The 21,315-nt window shown below is 41.5% G+C and overlaps 2 protein-coding genes across 2 annotated transcripts in view; one reads left to right on the top strand and one right to left on the bottom strand.

Annotated features, from left to right (window-relative positions):
* The window catches only part of Trappc11 (trafficking protein particle complex 11), a 40,972-nt gene extending 31,055 nt beyond the window's left edge, over window positions 1-9,917 (bottom strand). Inside the window, exons 1-7 of the mRNA XM_028757650.1 lie at window positions 9,662-9,917; window positions 7,178-7,403; window positions 6,053-6,222; window positions 4,676-4,746; window positions 3,466-3,580; window positions 1,540-1,639; window positions 1,130-1,203 (exon numbers count right to left, since the gene is read on the bottom strand). Coding sequence (XP_028613483.1) covers window positions 1,130-1,203; window positions 1,540-1,639; window positions 3,466-3,580; window positions 4,676-4,746; window positions 6,053-6,222; window positions 7,178-7,381 — 734 coding nt within the window. The 5' untranslated portion in view covers window positions 7,382-7,403; window positions 9,662-9,917. The remainder of the gene's footprint in view (window positions 1-1,129; window positions 1,204-1,539; window positions 1,640-3,465; window positions 3,581-4,675; window positions 4,747-6,052; window positions 6,223-7,177; window positions 7,404-9,661) is intronic.
* Window positions 9,918-9,986: 69 nt separating this feature from the next.
* The window catches only part of Rwdd4 (RWD domain containing 4), a 20,556-nt gene continuing 9,227 nt past the window's right edge, over window positions 9,987-21,315 (top strand). The window contains exons 1-4 of the mRNA XM_028757661.1: window positions 9,987-10,286; window positions 13,862-13,942; window positions 19,015-19,124; window positions 19,207-19,354. Coding sequence (XP_028613494.1) covers window positions 10,263-10,286; window positions 13,862-13,942; window positions 19,015-19,124; window positions 19,207-19,354 — 363 coding nt within the window. The 5' untranslated portion in view covers window positions 9,987-10,262. The remainder of the gene's footprint in view (window positions 10,287-13,861; window positions 13,943-19,014; window positions 19,125-19,206; window positions 19,355-21,315) is intronic.

The following is a 21,315-nucleotide window of genomic DNA, read 5'->3' as shown; positions in this document are numbered from 1 at the left end:
ACAAAAAACAAAAACAGCATTGCTAATAAATTGTGTGTGTATATGTGTGTGTGTGTGTGTGTGTGTGTGTGTGTGTACTTCTGAGACAGGCCTGTTACTCAGCCCAGGCTGGCCTTGAACTTGTTTGTCCTCCTGCTCTGGCCTCCCCAGATCTAAGGATTACAGGTATATGCCACCATGTCCAGATAAGGTTTGTCTTTTGTTTGTTTGTTTTTAAGTATTACTGTAAGTTTCTCAATGAAAAGTAATTGTAGCAATGATGGTTTACGAGACAGAACAAGTAAAAAAGTGTTTTGCGGCCAGGTACAAAGGAAGGTTAAGTAAATAATACTAATCTCAGAGGCTGAAGAGGAGAGCCTCCTCAGCACATCTAGTGAGGAAACTGAGGAAAGAAACCAGCCTGAGAAGGGAGACAATCAGAAAGTGTAGCAAGTCCACAGGCAAAGTGTATTCTTCTCGCCAGTCAGTGGTTTCCTCTACAGCATCAGTTGCTAGCAGACCTAAAACTGATGGTCTTACCTGATACCACCCATCCACGAATAAAAACAAACTACATTACAGCCAGCTAGAATTTTGATCTCTTGCTATTCTTCTCCACCTCCTCAATTACAAGATAAATAAATAAATGATTCCTCTTTAAATCCCTTTCCACATCGCCATTAGACATTCAAAAATCTGAGCTAACACACAAAGAAGTCAAGTTTTACTAAACTGCAGTTGGTAAACAAAGGAATAAAATGTTTGAGCATGTCAATACACCTGCAACTAACCTTCAAATAGAACATAATGTGATAAACTAAACAATTGATAAAAATCTTATTTGAATTAAGTAAATGAATATTTAATATTTATTATACTTTGAAAATTAGTTGCAAAAATTTTACTGAATATGCAAATAGAAAAATTAGGACAATTGTGACATTGCTGTCTTTAAATCGTGCAATTTAGTTAAGTTAGACCAGCAAGTTTTACAATTTATTTCCAAGATTAAAATGGAAGAAACTACTTATTAAGTATGTGAATATGACATGAACATCTTACAATTAAGAAACTGAGATAGACGGCTGTTTGTATAGGATCTTTAACATCAAGATTTTAATAAAGATTTAGTTTGAAAACAGAAACTTACTTCAGGGCGTTTTGGGTATCTTGTTTCAACTCACTGAAGAAAGCTATTTTGAACTGATGTCTAACAAACAAAAGCTGATTAAAAACAAACAAAAGAGTGAATAAAGAATGATTACATACATACTTTAAAGGTAAAATGATACTTATTATGATTCATTGAAATATGAAGGAAGTTATTAAAAATTAAATTCACAATGATCCCAAGAAAAAAAGACATGATTAAAAAGGCTTCCAAGAGCCCTTACAGGTAAGAGTTTGAAAGTAAGGGCAAAAGACTCTAATTTGAAAACAAATTCATTTTTAAGAGTTTAAAAAATACTTTTAAAGTAGTAAACAATTTAAAATATCAGTACTGAAGAAATAAGAATCATCTCAAAAATAACCAGTAACGGTTAATATTTTTACGTGTACCTGGTGTGTTGTTTTATTCAAAAATTCCTTATGAGATTTCACTCTTCTGATCTCAGTGTAGTAGTAGGTCTGGGCATGCTCATAAAACGCATTTTCTAATCTGTTAAAAAAAAAAAAAAAAAGAAATAGTTACTCAAAAGCAAAGTCTTTCTTTTGTTTGTTTGTTTGGTTGGTTTTTTGAGACAGGGTTTCTCTGTGTAGCCCTGGCTGTCCTGGAACTCACTCTGTAGACCAGGCTGGCCTCGAACTCTTGAACTCAAAAATCCACCTGCCTCTGCCTCCCAAGTGCTGGGATTAAAGGTGTGCGCCACCACCGCCCGGCCCAAAGTCTTTTTAAGAACAGTATTTGTTGACAACTGAAAACAAATCTGTTGACCGACACTGTACTTCATAATTAAGATGAAAAACAAAGCAGTGTATAATCTAAATTTCTTGGGAAAGTCTAAAATAAGACCTCCCCTAATACCACTGAAAACCATTTACAACACAGGATATACAAGATTAAAAAAACAACTTATAATTTATATACATTAGGTGATCTCACTGGTTTTTATTTTTTTAATATTTATTGTTTAAAAGAATGAGAAAACATCTGGGGAGAATAAAAATAATTGGCAAACGAGATAGAAATAACATTAATGTTATTAAAGTCTTGCTTCATCGTACAATTCTGAGATTATATAAACACCAATAAGAAATCTGCATGAGACCAGTAAGCAGTTCACACTGTACTGGGGAACGTGACGGTCAGAGGTAACAGTGCAGGGCATGAAAGAAAAGTGAGTCCATGGGCAAAGAACAGGCAACCGATGCCAAGGGTTCCCCTCAGAGTAAAACCTAAATTTAACCTATGTTCAGAAGATTTTTTTACCATATCTGAGGAAAACAGAATAAGACAAATTTTAAAATCAAATATTTTATTTACTTCTTTATAGACAAGGTCTAACTATGTAGTCTTGGAAGGCTTTAAACTCACTAGTGTAGCCCAAACTGGCCTCAAATTGGCAACCCTCCTGCCTCTGCCTCCTAAGTGCTTGGATTATAAGCATCTGCCACCATACCTGGCAGATAATGTATTTTAAATTGGATTTTCTAGGTTAAAATTTTTTATTTTCAAAGAAAAATGTTAAAATACGAAAATAAAGTTAGATTTTAATCTTGAAACAAATGTTAACTCCAACTTGTCCTTAAACTTTTACAAGCAGGAACACTAAGGGAGTCTGTGAAATGCCTAACTGTAGCCAGAACTATCTTTACATGTGATGAAGAGATAACTGTCTCAAAGAAGTTAGTTCCATCTCTAAGACCTCAGGAAATGTCGAAGACAAGCTCCTTTCAGTTTCAAAATGGCTGTGGACTCAGATAAAACATGCTTGTAATCAAGCAGAACAGACCTGAGGACAAGCTGGCCCGGTTAATCCTTTAAACTAAGTTAGACTTTGGGCTGGTAAGATGGCTCAGCAAAGGAAGCTGCTTGCTGCCCTGCCAAACAACTGCACGGAACCCACACGACAGAAGGACAGACCTGACTTCCCTAGTTTGTCCTCTGACCTCTGTAGTATGTGCTTGTCCCTGTCCCCTGAGTCATTAATAAATAAATGCAATTTTAAAGCAAAAACCCTGGTTACTTGGAATTAAACTCTTCCCTGATTTTAAGCAAAACAGGTTAAATAGTTAGAGATAGCCTGGGTATCAGGCAAGGGTTGCTTGTTTTTGACGCAGGGTCTTACTAGAACCCCGGGTAGACTGGAACTTGCTAATGTAGACCAGGCTGGCCTCAGACTCCTTTCAGTCCATTCATTTAGAGGTCTGCCTAGCTGAACTTCACCATCCACAATGATTTTATGAATGCTGTTGTTGTTTGTAAATAGAAGGGTCTAAGCTACCAACTTTTCCTTCCTAAGCACAACAACAACTCTGATTTACCTTATAATGTAGCCCACAAGGTGGTCAGTGTGGGGCAGCACAAACAGAGACTTGCCTGAGAGTTCACACACATTGCATAAAGCCGCAGCCCGCTCAGACGCAATCACATCTTCTCCTGTGGACAAGCACCAGACAGACAGAGACAAAGCAAAGGTGTCAGTTTTCTGTAGTCAAATTTACTCAAGTTTGAAATCAGGAATAAAGTTCCAGGTCCATCACCATGGCAGCAGGGCTTCTGCTCTCCCTGAGGATTTAGGGCTCCTAAAAGTTAATGTGTTCATATTTGTCTGGAAAATACTGTAGAATTTTCTCTTGAGCACAACAGATGGGACAAATAATGCCCATGCCATATCACATGGCTGTTCCAAAGCATACATACAAATGGAAGCATTTACTCATGAAAAAAGTTTCCAAAGACCTCAGAATGCTCAATATGGCAAGAAAAATTATTCTGGATTATGAAAAGCTGGGAAGCTAAAGAAAAGAATCTTGTAGCTGGGCAGTGGTGGCACACACCTTTAATCCCAGCACTTGGGAGGCAGAGGCAGGCAGATTTCTGAGTTCGAGGCCAGCCTGGTCTACAGAGTGAGTTCCAGGACAGTCAGGACTACACAGAGAAACCCTGTCTCGAAAAACAAAAACAAAAAAAAAAAGAATCTTGTAAAGGAAATTTTTCTGGACAATATTACAAATCTCTCGTTTCTTTGTGTAAGAGTACATTTTAAATAGAATCAGCCAAGTAAATAACACTTTGGCAGCAACTGCATTAACTGTTCTGTCAACTGGTACATGTAAACAAGGGGCTAAGCAGAAGAGAAAGTAGGACTCAGCATCTGCAAACACCATTGGTTATTACCTACAAGTGTTTGTACATTGTTACAACATTCATTTATTTGTGTGTGTGTGTGTGTGCGTGTGTGTGTGTATGTGTGTGTGCACCTGAGACACAGTACATCTGTATTGGTCAGAGGACAACTTTTAGGAATTGATTCTCTCCTTACACCAAGTGGGTTCTGGAAATTGACTGAACTCAGGCCATCAGCAAATGCCTTTACTTACTGAACCATCTTTCTGGCCTTTTATTGGTGCCTTTAAAAGTTAGCATACTGTCATTCCCTCCAAATGAACATGCAAAACATTTAAAAATTAAGTAAGATCTACCTCCTGGACTAGCAATTGGAGAGTAAAGCAATAAGTGACCCTTCTGTACCTGGGGGTAAAGGCGTTTTCTTCTGAATCAGGACGACCGCAACTTTTGTGTTTCTCCCTTGCAAACTTTGCCTGTGATGGAAAAAAACAATATAATAAAGCCATGAACTTGTTTTACATAAACTATTTCACAAACTTTATAAGTCAACAGAAAAAAATCTCAACTAAAAACCCATTAAGATCAGAATAAATCTTGCCCTTCAAGTGACTGCATTCCCATAATGACTTCCACTTTCAAAAGACAGCCTCACACCAAGCTTATAATCTTACTAAAACCTGCTTTAAAGGAAGCATCAGGTCCAGTGAGATGGCCTGAGTTGGACTCTCCAACCGTACACAGTGCAGAGACCCGACTCTCCCAAGCTCCTCTCTGACCACACACGTGACCTGCCTCCCAAATACATGAATGGATGTAAAGACCACTTTAACGTGAAATTTTAACATCCACTTCTATATAAAAATTAGTTAACTTACTTTTTCATAGTGATACATTATCGTCCGGAATAATGATGTTAGAACTACATAATCATGAAGCGTGGGGCGGGGGGGGGGGGGACCAGTGAGACACTCAGAGGGAAAGTGCTTGCTTTGTAAGACTGGCAACTTAAGGTAGAGCCCCAAACACATGTGAGGTTGAAGGAGGGAACAAACTCTCGGTGGCTGTCCTCTGACGGCCACACGTCATGACACACATGATCACAGATACAAATCATATACATAGACGACAATGATAAACAATTTGTGAGTGTCTTATGAAAGCCACAGAGAGATGGCTCAGCATTTAAGAGCTCTTGCTGTCCTTCCACAGGACCAGCGTTCAAGCCCCAGCGACCACTGAGGGGTGGTTCACAACAGCCTACAACTCCAGCTCCTGGGGATATGATGCATTTCCCTAAGTCGTCACAATCTCCAGGATATATAGGCACAGACACACATCCACTTGAATATACATACACATGTATACACACACACACAAATAAGATATATCTTTAAAGCAATGTTGAGAAAAGTATCTTACGGGGCCTGATATAAACTGTTATCACCAAAGAGATCATACTTTAAGATGAAAATTTGGAACTCCAGGCCAACTTGTCTTCTAAATTCCTTTACATCCTGGGCACAATATTGTTAATACTTACTATCACCTCTTAGAAACAGAACGAGTTTCAAAGGTTAACAATCTCAGAGTAACCACTGCAGTTTAAACACTATTCGGTTACTTCCAAAAGGTGTTGTGAACAGGGCTGAGGAGAATCAGTTCAGGGTTAGAGTGCTGGCCTTGAACACAAGGCTGTGAGCTCAGTCTCCATATCACAAACATGTAAGTCCCTCGAGAACAGACACTTGTGAGCACCGCTGTGGCCAGACAGCAACGTACCTGACAATCTCCACTCTGGTAGCGCACTCAGACTGCTTTTCCTTCCACTGAGGCTCGTCCCAGTCCAGCTCAAAGAACACGACCACCAACGCTGGCACCAGGTTCAGATGCTTATTCATCCAGCCGGTCTTTAAGATCCCTTTAGGGATGTACCACTCATACGAAGTTCTCTGCCAACCGTGACAAAAGAAGTTAGCTGGTAAGAAAAGCAGCAGATGCCGCCTCCAGAGTGCCAGGCACTTCACATGCCTTTGCCTCATTCGGTATGCACACTGCCCATTTCTAAGATGAGAGTCAGCCCATCAGAAATTGATTAAAGGTGTAAGTGTCTAAGTCAGAATGGAACCCCAATCACACAAACACTACACTTCCCATGAGAGGAAGAATGGCCAGAACCAAAAAGAAAAAAAAAGTCTCAATAATGCCAAAGATCTCAGTTCCTGAAAAAAGTACTCAGCCATTTTTCCAGGTCTGCTGGTCTGCTTCAACTCTTCCCCATTCCCATTTCTATTCCTGTAAAATAGTAAAATGATCTAAGATCCACTCTGCCCTGACAGCATTTCACCTTCCCCGTTGATAAACTAAAACTGGTTTACAAATGGGGGAGCTGAGCCTAACTGCAAAGGCCGTGGGTTCCACATGAAGCCAGCAATGGTGAATGGGTAATGTGACATCTTCCTAGTAGAAGACTGTTAAAATAATGGAGACATGGAGGGAGGGGGTATTTTAATTAAAAGAGAGGTGGGAGGGGGGTAGGTGGAAAGGACGCTTTCTGCAAAGCCTAGGAGTTCCTGAGTTCAATCCTCATGACCCACACTATTGGAAGAGAACTGACACTACAAGGTGTCATCAGACCTACACACACACACAATAAATTAATTTTTAAAAAGAAAAAAAATGTAAGCTCATAGTATAGAAGCATTGCAATTAGTCCTCTTGAGGTTAAATGGTGTGTTATTAAACATATGCATATACTCCACAATACATGAAAACACCTGCTTTTCCTTAGGCACAATGGTAACCTCTACCCTGATAAACTCAGGAGTACACATAATTGGAACAGGATTGGAAGGAGGAAGAGGACAGGGGCTATGAATGAATGCAAGTGATCCTGAGTCACATTACCTTTGATCTACATTTGGGGTATTCATGGTCGCCTGGGAGCACCTTGAAAGAAATTGGTACCCGGTCAGCTCTCCGATTGGCACAGAAAGCATCCCAGACTGCTCGATGGACAGCATTATATACCACATCAAGACCAGTAAGTGTAACAAAAGCCATAGGCCGGCAACATAACTCCACAGGGAAGTCCCACTGTGTGGGGCTCATGTTTGAGACGTCACAGAAAAATCTGAAATACAAACATCAAGATAGTCACAATTAATTTAAAAAACCAACATCAGTATCTAATTATAAACCTTGCAAAAAGACAAAAGTCTCTGCATATACACAGTCAAGCAAATAGAAGAGAGCAAAGTGAAAACTTTAATTACTAAGTCAGACTTATTAAAATTACTAATTGCATTGCTATTTTTAATTTCACAGAAAAGGTTGTACTCAATTTTCAGACAAATTAAAAAATAATTATTGACTTACATATATTTAAAAAATACAACTTTCTCTGATTTCTTTGGAATTACAATTATCCAGTTTCTCAATACTTAGAATATAATTCATGTAAAGTGTGCATTATTTAGTAGCTGCTTTTTTTTAATTTTTCATAATATAGGATGATGTAATAGGTAAAGGGAAATCTCTAAAAGAGACGCTGGTAATGAATGGAAATTCCTAGGAATATTTGTATTGTGTCCTTTAGCTAATTCTACAATACATGCAGGTATGCACGGACTTAAAAAAATGATTATATGAAAATGTGCTTATTCCAAACAAAAGTGTCACTATATTTTTAAAACAATTTATTTCTGAAAGGATTTATCATATGCATCTTTAAAGAAGTGAATGTCATCATCACATTAGACAACGTAATCTCTGGGAAAGTTGAAGTGTCAAATGCCACTTGATCCCTAAAATGTGGATTATTTCTAACTGGAAAGCTAATTACCTTTACTAATTAGCTACCTCATGCTCTGATGCTACAGGAACAATGGATATTGAAGCATGAGTTGCAAAGCCTGCCAGAAATAATGTATCTACAACAGAAGCTTGCAAAATCGCTTTAAAAGACTTTTGGGAAGGGCTGTGCTATGAGGGCAGAAAAATCCCGTGCTTCTGGGGAACTGAAGATGAAGATTGAAATAGAAGTGATCAAACCACAACACGGCTACCACACTTGCCTAATACCAAACAGCCTAGACAAGAGTGTGAAAGGGCCTTTTCCCTTGATAATCTTAGAGGCTCCAAAGAAATAGCTGTGGCCCTTGAATACAGAATGGCTATAAGGGGAAGTAGCATTAACTTACAAAGTTTTTTTAATTAGTACAGCCTGAGAGGTATATAGTACGAAATCACAAAAATAATGTTAAAATTTCCAGCAGTTATGTTAGAAGGCAAAAGAGAAGTTGGCTCAGAAAGCAAACTCCTGAAAACCCAGCATTCAAGAAGCAGAGGCAGGAGGATTACTTCAAATTCCACAGTCTACAGGGCAGTTTCAGGCCAGCCAGGGCTATGGAGATCTCAAAAACAGTCCCCACATCCCGAACCCCCCTCCCCAACAAAAGAAAAAGAAAGATGTGGGGTTTTATTGTAAGTTATTGATGAACTTGTAAAAACCTACTTGGGCATCGTCTTCAAACCCTGTGTGTATTTTATAGGAACAGCACACCCTCAGTTCAGACTAGCCAATTTCAATGCTCTATTGCCCCACGCCCCCTCGGCTACTGCCTCTCACCCTTGGCTACTGTCTCTCACAGCTGACAGTGTAGTTCTTGATTACAGCAAATCTGTTCCGACAACATCATGAAAACTGCACCAGCAATCCCTGCCTTATTCTACCTTACAAGCTTGGCCACTTGCAATGGTCCTTCTTACGCTGTAGGAAAATTAAATAAGAAGAAGGAGGAGAAGGAGAAGAAGAAAGAGGAGGAGGAGGAGAATGGAACAGGACAATGTTGACTGAATAGATTTCAATGACACACAGGAAAGAAATCGCTTCCTGATTTCCCGGAAAATAATGGAGAAACCAAGCAAACTATTGACAGGAAGGGAATATGGACAAGTACAAAGTAAGTCCTGAGCACCAGATCACCTGGTTAGTGCAAGCTATCATAGAAGAGAAACAAGCTAAGCCAGTCAAAGTATTCACTAAATAAGACGGCTATCAATAAACAGGTGATTCGGGATGCAAAGCGCTAACAAGCAAGGATTCAGAGACGTCCAACTGCAAAAAGAGCAAAATGAAGATCGAAAAGACTGTCCCTAGGGTCGCAGCATTCGGCTCCAATAGCTGCAACTGGGAAAGGAGAATAACCTCAAAGTCCTAGAAACTGGAAAAATTTTCCTCCACCACTCCCACTTCTCTAGAAATCATTGCGTTCTTCTTTGCAGATGAAGGAGAAACGCCAAGATAGCAACCGTGGACGCCAAGGGGAAACGCAGGCCCCTAGGCCAGCCGGGATGGCCTGGCTTGGAAGGTCTCTAGGCCCAACTCACCCAGGCCGCACTCCCTGGACCCGCTGCAGCTGCGGTGAGTCACCGTCAGCCCCGAAAGAGCTAGGAGAGCCAAGCAGGGGCGTCTAGAAACTCGGCCGCCGACAACCGACTGCCCCAGCCCCAGACCGGGCGACAGAAGGCGAGACTTCCTTTTCCCCGCCTCCGCTGGCACAGGAAGCACTTCCTGGGTTTGAGTGACAGTACTCCATACCAGTCCTGGAATAGAACGGGGTTCCTTGTTAGGAAGGCGTTCCATTTCCTAGAGGAGAAAGAGTTGGGGGCGGAAAAAGAAGGAGCCAATAGGAAAAGCGATCGTGAGAGGGGCGGGGCTTCCTCGTCACCGCCCATCAGTAGCTGGTCAAGAGGTCTGGGTGTCCCCTAACGTGATCCAGGTTCCCGATCACGCATAACGCGATCCTGGGTTCCCGGCCCACAGCCGACTGCGGGTGGCTTGGCGCTGCAGAGGATCGGGAGCGCGCGAGGTCTTACCCACGGCTGCAAGGAAGGTTTCCCTAGACCGAGGCGCGGAAACGGGGTGCCCCGGCCTCCCGCCCGCTGCCGCCCCATTCTTTGCGGTAGCGAACGCCGTGCGCCCGGCGCGATGGGTACCAACGAGGACCAGGAGGTGAGAAGCCAGGACTGGACACCCCTGCCCCGGCCTAGGTCCCAACGTGGAGCACCCGGACTTCGCACGTGTCCTTCCCGCTGAGAGCCTTGATCGCCTGTCCGGATGTCCCACGTTGGTAGATCCCCTGCCAGATAGCACTGGACTACCGTATGGCCAGCATGCATGAATGGTCACGTGAGACTCGGCCTCCCGCTTCCCTCATTTGTCATTTTTTTGCAACCCGGAGGTCTCTCTAGATTTCCTTGCTAAGATGAGTGTCCTTGGTCCAGGACCCTAGTGCGCTTGGCCGCCCTTAAATCCCTTGTGTGGCTTAGCGATTGTGTGTCGAGTTAGTCTGTCTTCAAATCTAAACGCCTTTAAATTGTAAAACTTGTGGTCTCGTAGAGAGGGTTGAGTAAGTAAAATCTCTGGAGAAAAATGAATGACCCTGGTGTTTCTGTTTCTGTCCATAATGCTTAGTGAAGTCGTCCATCAGTCTGTTGTTGAATGGATATACAATGTTTTGAGTATCCACATATCAATCAGAATTCTGTAGTTTGTGCTTTGGTTTTTGTTGTGGTTGTTATTGGTGGTGGTTGGTTGGTTGGTTGTTTTGCCAAATAACCAAGTCGGAAGGAATGGATTCTATAAATCATCTGTAATTGAAGTTTCCAGCTCTGTAACGTGTCCAGATGAGTAAGGAAAGTGGCTACAGTGCTAGAACATCCTAGGGCGGCTTGCTGACTGATAGAATAAGGATTCGAAGATACATCTCACCCGGTGGTGGGGTACGCCTTTAATCCCAGTATTAGGGAGGCAGAGGCGTGCTGATCTCAGAGTTTGAGACCAGCCTGGTTCTAAGGAGTGAGTTCCAGAAACACCTTCTCAAACAAAGAAGACAAATCTTATGTAGTGGCAGACTCCTTGTGTAGTAGGAGATTCGTAGTAAGTAGTTCGCTGTTTATTTTGACTATGTTGTTTAAAAGTTACCATATCGACAATGTGGGTGTTAATAGAAGCTAGGTTGCAAATATTCCGTAAAGGACCCCCACATCCACAGAGTAATTGATATCTGAATATCCTACTGAAATCTTCTTACCAGTTCAGTGACTGAAGCACTAATGAATCCAGGGAAGAGACTATAGAGGAAGGGAAAGAGACTACTAGTGAGTGGCTACAAAGGTAATGGAGAAGAGGAAAGTCTCATGACTTACTCAGTGAATGACTCTTTTTAAAGTATCCTGTGCATTTCATAATAGCTAGAAGGGTTTTGAATGGTTCATTGACAATGTTTGAAGATTGGAGGTGATAGTTGTAATAGGTGCACTTATCAAAAGACTGCATTGTTTTTCATAAATACAGTTTTTAAGGTGGTTTTATTTTTATGTACATGAGTGTTTTGCCTACATGTATACATGTGTACCACTTGGGCGTCTGATACCCAAAGAGGCCGGAAGAGGGTGTTGGATACCCTGTACTGGAGTTCTAGACAGCTGTGAACCACCATATAGGTGCCAGAAGTTGAACCAGGTTTTCTGGAGAGCAGCCAGTGCTCTTAATTTTTTGTTTGTTTGTTTGTTTGTTTTCTTTTTCAAGACAGGGTTTCTCTTTATAGCCCAGGCTGTCCTGGAACTCACTCTGTAGACCAGGCTGGCCTCGAACTCAGAAATCCGCCTGCCTCTGCCTCCCAAGTGCTGGGATTAAAGGTGTGCGCCACCACCGCCCGGCAGTGCTCTTAATTCTTGAGCAATCTCTCCAGCCCCAATAAATAAAATTGTTATGTGTCAGTTTGAAAATAGTTCTTTCTCCCAGCAAAACACAGTGTACCACTTGACTGCTGGACCACCATCACCACTGGTAGCTGACTCCACCTCAGACCTAATGAATCAAAATTTTGGTGGTAGAGTCCAGGAATCTTTGATTTCAACAGTGAAGTTTATTCTTCCTTGTGATAGGTGTCTGGATCTTTGAAGATAGTTTTCTACCTGGTTTGGAAAATGCTGGTTTTGAAAAATAAATGAAACAACAAAAGAGGCATCATGTTCCCGACTCACTTCTGTTCACGTATCTTAGTTCCTTTACTGTCCTGGTTTGAGTGTGTGAACAGAATCTCCATTTGCTTCTGCTGAAACTGTTGCATCACGCTCTCTTCTGATTGACTGTCAACATCCACTTAGAGCTTTATACAAAGTAGTTCATCCCTCATCCTTATATATTTAGGTATTAAATTATTAACATTAAGCCGGGCAGTGGTGGCGCACACCTTTAATCCCAGCACTTGGGAGGTAAAGGCAGGTGGATTTCTGAGTTCGAGGCCAGCCTGGTCTATAGAGTGAGTTCCAGGACAGACAGGGCTACACAGAGAAACCCTGTCTCGAAAAACCAAAAAAAAAAAAATTATTAACATTAAATTTAATGTAATAATGTTAATATTTACCCTGTTAAATATTGTCATAACTTGATTTAAAAGAACTTTGGAGGGGGAGGTGTCTTAATTCTTTCATCAGCATGATTCATTTTCTCATCATCAAATTATCATCCACACATTTTAACAAACCTGTCTTCTCTTTTTGTTCCTGCCCAAGTTATTAACTAAAATATGGAAAGAGATTATGGCTGAAGTGACATTCTTGAATCCAGTTTGGATTTCTATGTTTTTTTGTTGTCGTTTTGTATTGTTTTTGTTCTGATCTGTTCTGTAAAGGGAGCTTTGCTGAAATCTAAAGAGATTGAATCTGGTGCCTTTCTCTTAAAGTACAAAGTTATGCTGAGGACTGTTTAGCTACATCTAATGCTTGCTAGGTCCTAAGAATTCTAAGCTCTCATGCCCTGTTTATTTATGATCTAATCCTAAAATTTGTACATGGAGAATAAATCAAGTCTCTTTAGTCTGTAGAATTAATGACATCAATCTTTTTGGAAACTAAAATGAATACCTTTGTCTTTGTTTCTCCAACACTCAGCTGTCACTCACAGTGATGGAGATTTCTCGTTTGTCGGACCACAGTATCCCGAGAACAAATCCCAGGCAGGAGTTACTAACTAGCATCTTCTCTTCTAGGTCTTGGATCATCTTGAATTGATCCTGTCAATTTTCTTCCTCGTATTCTTTCTTGGGGCTGTTGTGTACTACTTGCGCTTTGTATTAGTACTCTGTGGAAATGATTGCAGGTATAACTGATGTTCTGTTTCAAATGGGAAGTTGTGTGCTTCCTAGCCAGGTTAGGTGTCTGTAAGTAGAGTGATAAAAGACAAAATATTTTCAAGTTGTTTTAACCTAAATCTTTCCTCTACAGTATGGAGAAGGACGTATGGTAGTATGCTCTTCACGGGGCCTATGTGAGATTGAAGTGAGCTGATACAATGTAAAGATCCTTAGCAGTGCCTAACACCTACCCTTAAGGTACTCGTTAGTGTGATGGTACTGTGTTGGTTTGCACACATAAATCGTATTTTGGGGCCAGTAAGTTAGGTCACATTTTACATCAACTATGTAATGTGGGTTTGAATTTGAAGCTAAAGTCTTTCTAATCCATGCATGTCACTCAACAAAATCCATTGATTTCTTTCTTTCTTTTTTTTTTTTTTTTCAGATGGAATTAGAAGCTTTACGATCTATTTATGAAGGAGATGAAAGTTTCCGGGAATTAAGTCCAGTTTCATTTCAGTATAGGGTAAGACACAGCATGTACAGTACATGCATTTTTGTGGTACAGAGAAGAATGTGGAGAGTCTGTCAAATCTGATGCTGCCTTTTCACTTAGTGGTTTAACTTTATTACATTCCTGTAGTTTCTGAAACCTTTGTTTTTCTAAAAAATGATTTGTTTTTACTACTTGTATGTGTGTATGTAGGGGCCCACAGAGGCCAAAAGAGGGTATCAAATCTTCTAGAGCTTGAATTACAGGTGGTTGTAAGTCACCTGTAATCGACTAAAGGTGGATTCTGGAAAACAAACTAGGGTACTCTGGAAGAGCAGTAGCAACTGAGCCATCTCTTCAGCCCTCCTGACACATTTAAAAGAAAACACATCACTATGCCATTGCTATTGATAATGTTTGAAAACTAAATTTAAAACCTATTATAAAAAATACATTACATATAATATATATGTATATATATGTATATATGTATATACACACACACACAAACACACACACACACACATATACACACATACTTTTATGTGTCTGGTGTTTTGACAGCAACTATGTCTGCATACATGCCAGGTGCTCACAGAACCCAAAAGAGAGAGCATTGGATGCCCCTGAACTAGAGTCATGGACAACTACTGTGAGCTGACATGTAGGTGCTGGGAAATGAACTTAAGTCCTCTTAGAAGGGCAACCAATGCTCTTTATCGCTGAGCCACCACTCTAGCCGAGTTCAGAACCTTAAAAAAATGTAAAAAAATTTGACTTGGTTATAAAATGTTAGAGGTAAAAGAAATCTTAGGAGTTGCATGGCATTACCTTCTTAAAGATGGCTTCCCTCAGTCCTAGCTGCCTAAAGTCTGCCACAAATAGATTATTCTCAAACTTGAATGCATTGTACACAGTAACAGAAAATGAGTTGTTATTTGTTCCTCTTCCTAAGACAGAATATTATCATATAGCCCAGGCTAACTTTGAATTCTTGAGTCTCTTACCTCAGACTCACAAATATAGCTAGGAAATAAATTCTCTGTAGCAGTGATTCTCAACCTTCCTAACACTACGACCCTTTAATACAGTTCCTCATGTTGTTGTGACCCCCATCATAAAATTATTTTCATTGCTACTTTATAACTGTAATTTTACTACTGTTATGAATCATAATGTATCATAATATAAATATCTGTGCTTTCCGGTGGTCTTGGGTGACCTCTTTGAAAGGGTCATTTGACCCCCAAAGGGGTCGAGACTCACAGATTGAGAACTGCCACTGCTCTATAGCAATTCCCAGTTCCTCTGCACGCCCGAGACTGTCTTTATACTGCCTCTATCTGTATGACAGCTATAATGGTTACTTTACTTGTTGCTGTGACCAAATACCTGACGAAAGCAACTTGAGGGCCAGAGAGCTGAGAACACTTACTGTGCAAGCCCCAGAGCCTGAACTGGATCCTCAGAGCCCACTTAAAGGTGGGGGTCGTAGAACTAATACTCCAGGCCCTCCAAGTTGTCCTCTGTGTACTGTGGGACTTGTATTCCCCCACACAAATCACACAGACACAGTAATAATAAATGGATATTTTTAAAAAATGTGAAGAAAGAAGACTTTATTTTAGCTCACAGTCTGAAAGGTTCAGTTCATCAGTGGCAGGGAAGTTGTGACAGAAGGATCCTGTGTGAGGCTGTGGTCATATTGTGTCCAAAGTCAGGAAGCTGAGAGAACGAACGCTTGTACCCAGTTCTCGATCTCCTGACACGGAGAACAGCTCAGCCCATGGAGTGATGTCCACAGTAGCGTAGGTCTTCCTGTCTCAGTTAATGTAACCTAGAAGACCCCTCACAAACATGCCCAGAGGTTTGTCTGAGGGGCGATTCTAAATCCCATCAAGTTCTATCCGGGAACTCTTAATGGCCAAAGGTCATGCTGGAATTAAGACGTGAGCCCTTCTGTTTTAAGTCCAGCTGCCTTCTCACATCTCCCCAGCCACCGTTGCCTTTTCTTTACCAAAGAGGCTCTGAGGATTCTCATATGCTTTCCTGAACATCCCCATTAACAGAATCAGTTATTTATTGAGTGCAATATGCAGAATGGTCCACGTTACGGATGTCTGCTATACAATAGAGTGAAACCGGAAATAGGAGATAGTGTGTCAATAGTCAAAGGAGAGGAGCCAGGGTTCTGCCTCAGTGGACCCTCTGTTCTTGCACAGAGCGGTTTAGTAGGCTCCTAAATGATGTCTTTCCCCACCCCCATACACTTCTCATGTACATTGTACTACTATCAGTTCAACATTTAAATAGTCTTGCTACAGCCTGGTTAAAGAGGCTTCTGGGCTTCTCTTCCCTGTAGAATGATGGCTCTATTCTTAGCTCCATAATCAAAGTCCACTTTTAAAAAGAGATTTATTTTTATTTTGTGTATATGAATGTTTTGCCCAGATGTATTTTGTGTATGTGTATATTGTGTGTTCCTGGTACTCTTAGATCCCAGAAGAGGGCTCCACATGCCCGGGAACTGGAGTTACAGGCTCTCATAAGCTACTGTGAGAATTTTGGGAAATCTAACCTCAGTCCTCTGCAATAGTGGCAAATACTCTTCTTCTTTGGTTGGTTGGTTGGTTGGTTGGTTGGTTGGTTGGTTGGTTGGTTGGTTGGTTTGGTTGGTTTTTTTCGAGGCAGCGTTTCTCTGTATAGCCCTGGCTGTCCTGGGACTCACTCTGTAGACCAGGCTGGCCTCAAACTCACAGTGATCCACCTGCCTCTGCCTCCAGCCACTCCAAGTCCTCCTTTTGTTTTGAGCTACCTCTGCCAAACTTTGTCAACTTTCATTAGGCACAACAGCTTGTCTTTAGATACATTGTAACTCTTGTGTTCCTCTCTCACCTCTTACCCATGTGGCTTCTCTAAGCTAAATTAACATCTGTGTTCCATTTGGCCAAAGTCTCTCTCTGGCTGCTCTCAGTTTGAAGCAGACTTAATTTTACCTTCATGCCTCGTTTTTACTTTTAAACGTTATCCATTCTCCAGTTTTGTAAGTCATTGGAAGTCTTTGAAGACAGGAGTGGTCCTGCCTCTGTCTTTAATACAATCACCTTGGTGATCTGTCTCTAAGTGTGCCCTGAGTGAGGACTTGGTTACGTGGGCTTCTATGTTCTCTCACCTTTCAATGCATCCGCCATGCCTGTGACTGACTCAATGCTGACATATCTACAGGGCCTTACGTTTGTTTGATGCTGTTTCTGTGCCTAAACTTACATTGATACTGAACGTAGCTGAAAGTAAGAGGCTGATGATACGGGCAGAATATAAAGGTGAAGCAAACGCTAATTTGAGGTGAATTTTTTTTCTAATTATTTTAAATTTAGTGCGTGCGTGCGTGCGTGCGTGCGTGCGTGTGTGTGTGTGTGTTGGGGGAAGGTCACATGCATGCCACAGTGCATGTGAGTTGCTTGTCCCCTTCCACTCTGTGGGTTCCAGGATCAAACTCGGGTCATCAGGTTTTACAGCATATGCCTTTATCCCACTGAGCCACCTCACAGGCCCTGGAAGTGAAAAGCTTGATTCCGGAAAGCGTTATTAACAGATGCTCGGCAGAGGTTGCTAGGAAACAGGATGGTGACTTAATTTTGTGTCATTCCTGCACGGATCACTTCTTCATTACCTCTACGCTGAAGATATTATACCCCAGTGGTGATTCCTGAGGGGATGCAACAAGGGCCACCATACCACCTCTCCTCACAAAGTCTGAATCTGAACATAGGGGGTGGTTGTCTATATTTGGGGATGTTAGTCAAGAAACTTGCCTAAGCTCCTTTTTTTTCTCCAAGATAGTGTTTCTCTGAATAGCTGTCCACTCTCCTGGAACTAGCTCTGTAGACCAGGTTGGCCTTGAACTCAGTGATCTGCTTGCCTCTGACTCCTAAGTGCTGGGATTAAAGGCATGCACCACACCTGGATCTGGCCTAGACGTCATAAAAAGACTTAAGAAGCCTGGGAGAAGGTTCTGTTAATATAGACTATAGATATATTACAACGAATTACAATATACGTTCCGTGAGTTTAGATTTCTGGGGTGGAAGTGTTATTAATTAAAGGGCACTTTAAGCATAGTTGAAGAATTTGTAATATGAGTAGTTATTTTTAGGTAAGATTTTTATTATCAGTGTTGAATTCTTGGGGGCATGATGATTGTCTTTTCATTATAAAAGATACCCTGGGTTGTTTTTCTTTTCACTCATAAATAGCTAAAGACATTCCATTACTTTCAAATGCTTCAACTAAAACCAAGGTGGAGAAAATCATACACATTAGAGGAGATGCTCATTGCTGTGCTAGAGGGAAATGACAAAGACACGGGATGTGGTGCTTAGTAAATACATACCAGTGAGCATTGGTGGTGCCAGTTTAGCTTCTCCTTAAGATTGAAGATGTTTTAAATTAAAAGTTGTAAAAACAGGAGACATTCTTGTCAGGAATTGCTCTGGGGCCTACTTCGCCCTCTCCCCCACCTTTGCTTTGCTTCTCTGTTTTATACTCCATTTTCTGGTCTCTTCCCACTTGAACAGCATGTATCAGTTTCCAAGTTCTTTGTACCTGTTGCAGTTTAGCAGTTAGAAACGGTCAAGACAAGGTGTTTCAGGTTTGTGAATAATTATTTCCTGTGTATTGTGGTCTTTTGTTGTGTTTTCTGACACAGGGCTTCTCTGTAGACTAGGCTGGCATCAAGCTCAGAGGTTCACCTCCTTCTCCCCCCACCCCCACCCCCAGTGCTATGACACGCAGCAGCTCGGTTGTCATTTGTTCCTTGTAGTTGATGGCTTACGTTCATCCTTGGAAACAAAAAATGTAAAATGTATCCTTGGTATTGAAAAGCCTACAGCTGGTTGAGAAACCCATCGCAGAAATGCAGCCTTCTGAAGCAAGGTGGGGCTAAAGCAAAAGTCGGAGCTGTTTATTTTTGGACAGCCCTACCACGTACTTGTCAGCAAATTACGCCTCTGATTTGATCATGAGTATTGGAAAGCATCATCTTGAAGATAGTAATTTGGTTCTCCTGATCACTTTCCACAAGCCTAAGACTCCCTTTTCTTCAGATAGGTGAAGACGGCGATCCCAAAGCCTTCCTGATAGAGATTTCCTGGACGGAGACTTACCCACAAACGCCTCCGGTCATATCTATGAACGCCTTTTTTAACAACACCATGTGAGTATAGTTTGGTTTTCCTAGCAGTTTCATTTTCTTCTCTTTTACTTGCCCTTGACAGTAATGTTTCTCTGCGCTGTAGCTCCTCGGCTGTAAAGCAGAGCATCTTAGCCAAGCTGCAGGAAGCAGTAGAAGTGAACCTTGGCACGGCCATGACCTACACGTTGTTCGAGTATGCTAAGGACAATAAAGAGCAGCTCATGGAGAACCATCATCCTGCTAGTTCTACAGTGAGTGTGTACTTGCTACACTGCATGAGTCTGGGTTTTTTTTTTTTTTTTTTCTAGTTGTGTTTTGAAAATTAGGAGACTTTTTGTTTGATGTAAACAGAGAATAACGTTTGGGTTAAATTCAACCAATGAATCTCAGCTTTCCTCTTGAATGGAGAAAATGCAATTATGGTCTGTCAATATCCACTCTTCTTTTTTTCTTTCTTTTTTTTTTATAATTTATTTTTTCTCAAATTGTAATTCATTCACAAAGGGGTTATAAACACAGAAAGGCAGGATGTGGGGAAGGGAATGACAATGGAGTGTGGGTGTTCAGGGGGGAATACAGATATCTTCAGAACCAGGAATTGGCTGGGTGAAGGTTCAGGGGACAACTCACTATGACTCTGCTTATGACTCGCTTGTCCTTATCTAAGTTGGTATTGTGTGCCAAGGCTACCTATTTACAAGGTCTATGACTACTCAGGCTTGTAAATTTCCACAAAAGCTGCCTGTTTACATTAACTTATAGCCATCTGTTTCAATGTTTTTCCACAGAGACCCAAGACTTGGTGTTAGTAAACATGTATGACAGGCCTATTGCTGAATTTAGGCCTATGGCTGATTTTAGGCCTTCAGTGTGTAAGCAGGGATGCCCCTGACATCTCCTCCCTTCTCTAAGTATAGAAGGGCTGTGGCAATTCTAAACTTTCGAAGGCCTGACCTCCAGTATTTGAAGGGGACCTTGTAATGGCTCCAGTCCCCCTGTCGTTGTCCAGTGAGGCATGAGGGCCATACCCGTCCTGATGTCTTTTTCCTGGAGAGGGGATACTTTTGACATCAACCCCTATGCAGTCAGGCTTGTCCCTCAGGGAACCCAGATAGATATTTTTATCTTTTATTTATATTCCCTTGCAGCGCTTAGCCTTGCAGCCTAAGCAAGAAGTCAGATCGCCTGTCAGAGGGGGTTCTGGGTGGTCCCTCTCTGCTTGGTCTAGGGGCAGAAGTCCCCCCTTTTAGGTTGAGTGGAGATGGGTTTTGGAAACACCCTGTATAAAGTAACAACCTCATCTTGAGTCTCATGGTCCTCCATAGCTAACTTATGATAATGTATCTGAGTAGGTTTTGCTACCAAATTATTTATCTGTTGTATCACAGAGTTAGTCCACCTATTTGAGGGCCAGGGACCAGCAGAAATAAGCAAAAAGAAACCAAATAATGGTCCCAAGATGGGAGGAAATAGGGTTGACAACCTTGGAGAGGTTGAAAACCAATTCTTGTACCAGCATTCATCTGTCTCTTTCTCTCTCTGATTTTTCTTAGGGCCTTCAATACCTATTTCATGCTCTCTTTAACCCTCCTTGTCTTGTCTGTGTAAAGGCAACCTTGTTCTTTAAGGGTTGTACACATTCAAGAGCTGTACACAGCCTTTTCTGTTGTAATAGAGTAAATCAAGTCCAATAAGGATCTTTGCAATTTTAGGCAGTCTCTTCAGACAGCGAAACAAGGGATTTCTTCAGATTAGTGATGTCAATCTCTAGCTGTTTGATGTTCTTGTCAGTGGTCCTTCAAAGGTCTGAGTAGTATAAGTTTGGAGGCCAGCATCTGGATTAGAACTTCTAACAGCAGACATCATGGGTGATTCATTTTTACCTGGGATGCTGCCTGAGTTCAAGTTCCTGGGAGTCCCTCTTTCTCTCGGTTTTCTGGGGTTGGGTACAGAGCTGCCACCTGTGACCTGCTCTATGCTCGGACCCAGACTGGAAGTCCAATATCCACTCTTCAGCAAAGGTTTAAATACTTCTAACCATGGAAATAGATGCGTGAGGTATGATAGTGATAGTGTACTTTAATCCCAGTACCGGGGAAGCAGAGGCAGGTCTGTGATTTCAGTGCCAACCAGGGCTACATAGTAAGGTCCTGACAAAAGAAAGAAGAGAGAGAGAGAGAGAGAGAGAGAGAGAGAGAGAGAGAGAGAGAGA

This window comes from Grammomys surdaster, unplaced genomic scaffold (assembly GCF_004785775.1).
Source record: "Grammomys surdaster isolate TR1022 unplaced genomic scaffold, NIH_TR_1.0 126178, whole genome shotgun sequence".
In the NCBI taxonomy this organism is placed as follows: domain Eukaryota; kingdom Metazoa; phylum Chordata; class Mammalia; order Rodentia; family Muridae; genus Grammomys; species Grammomys surdaster.
The sequence above is the reverse complement of the archived record's forward strand: the minus strand, read 5'-3'. Positions and strand labels throughout refer to the sequence as shown.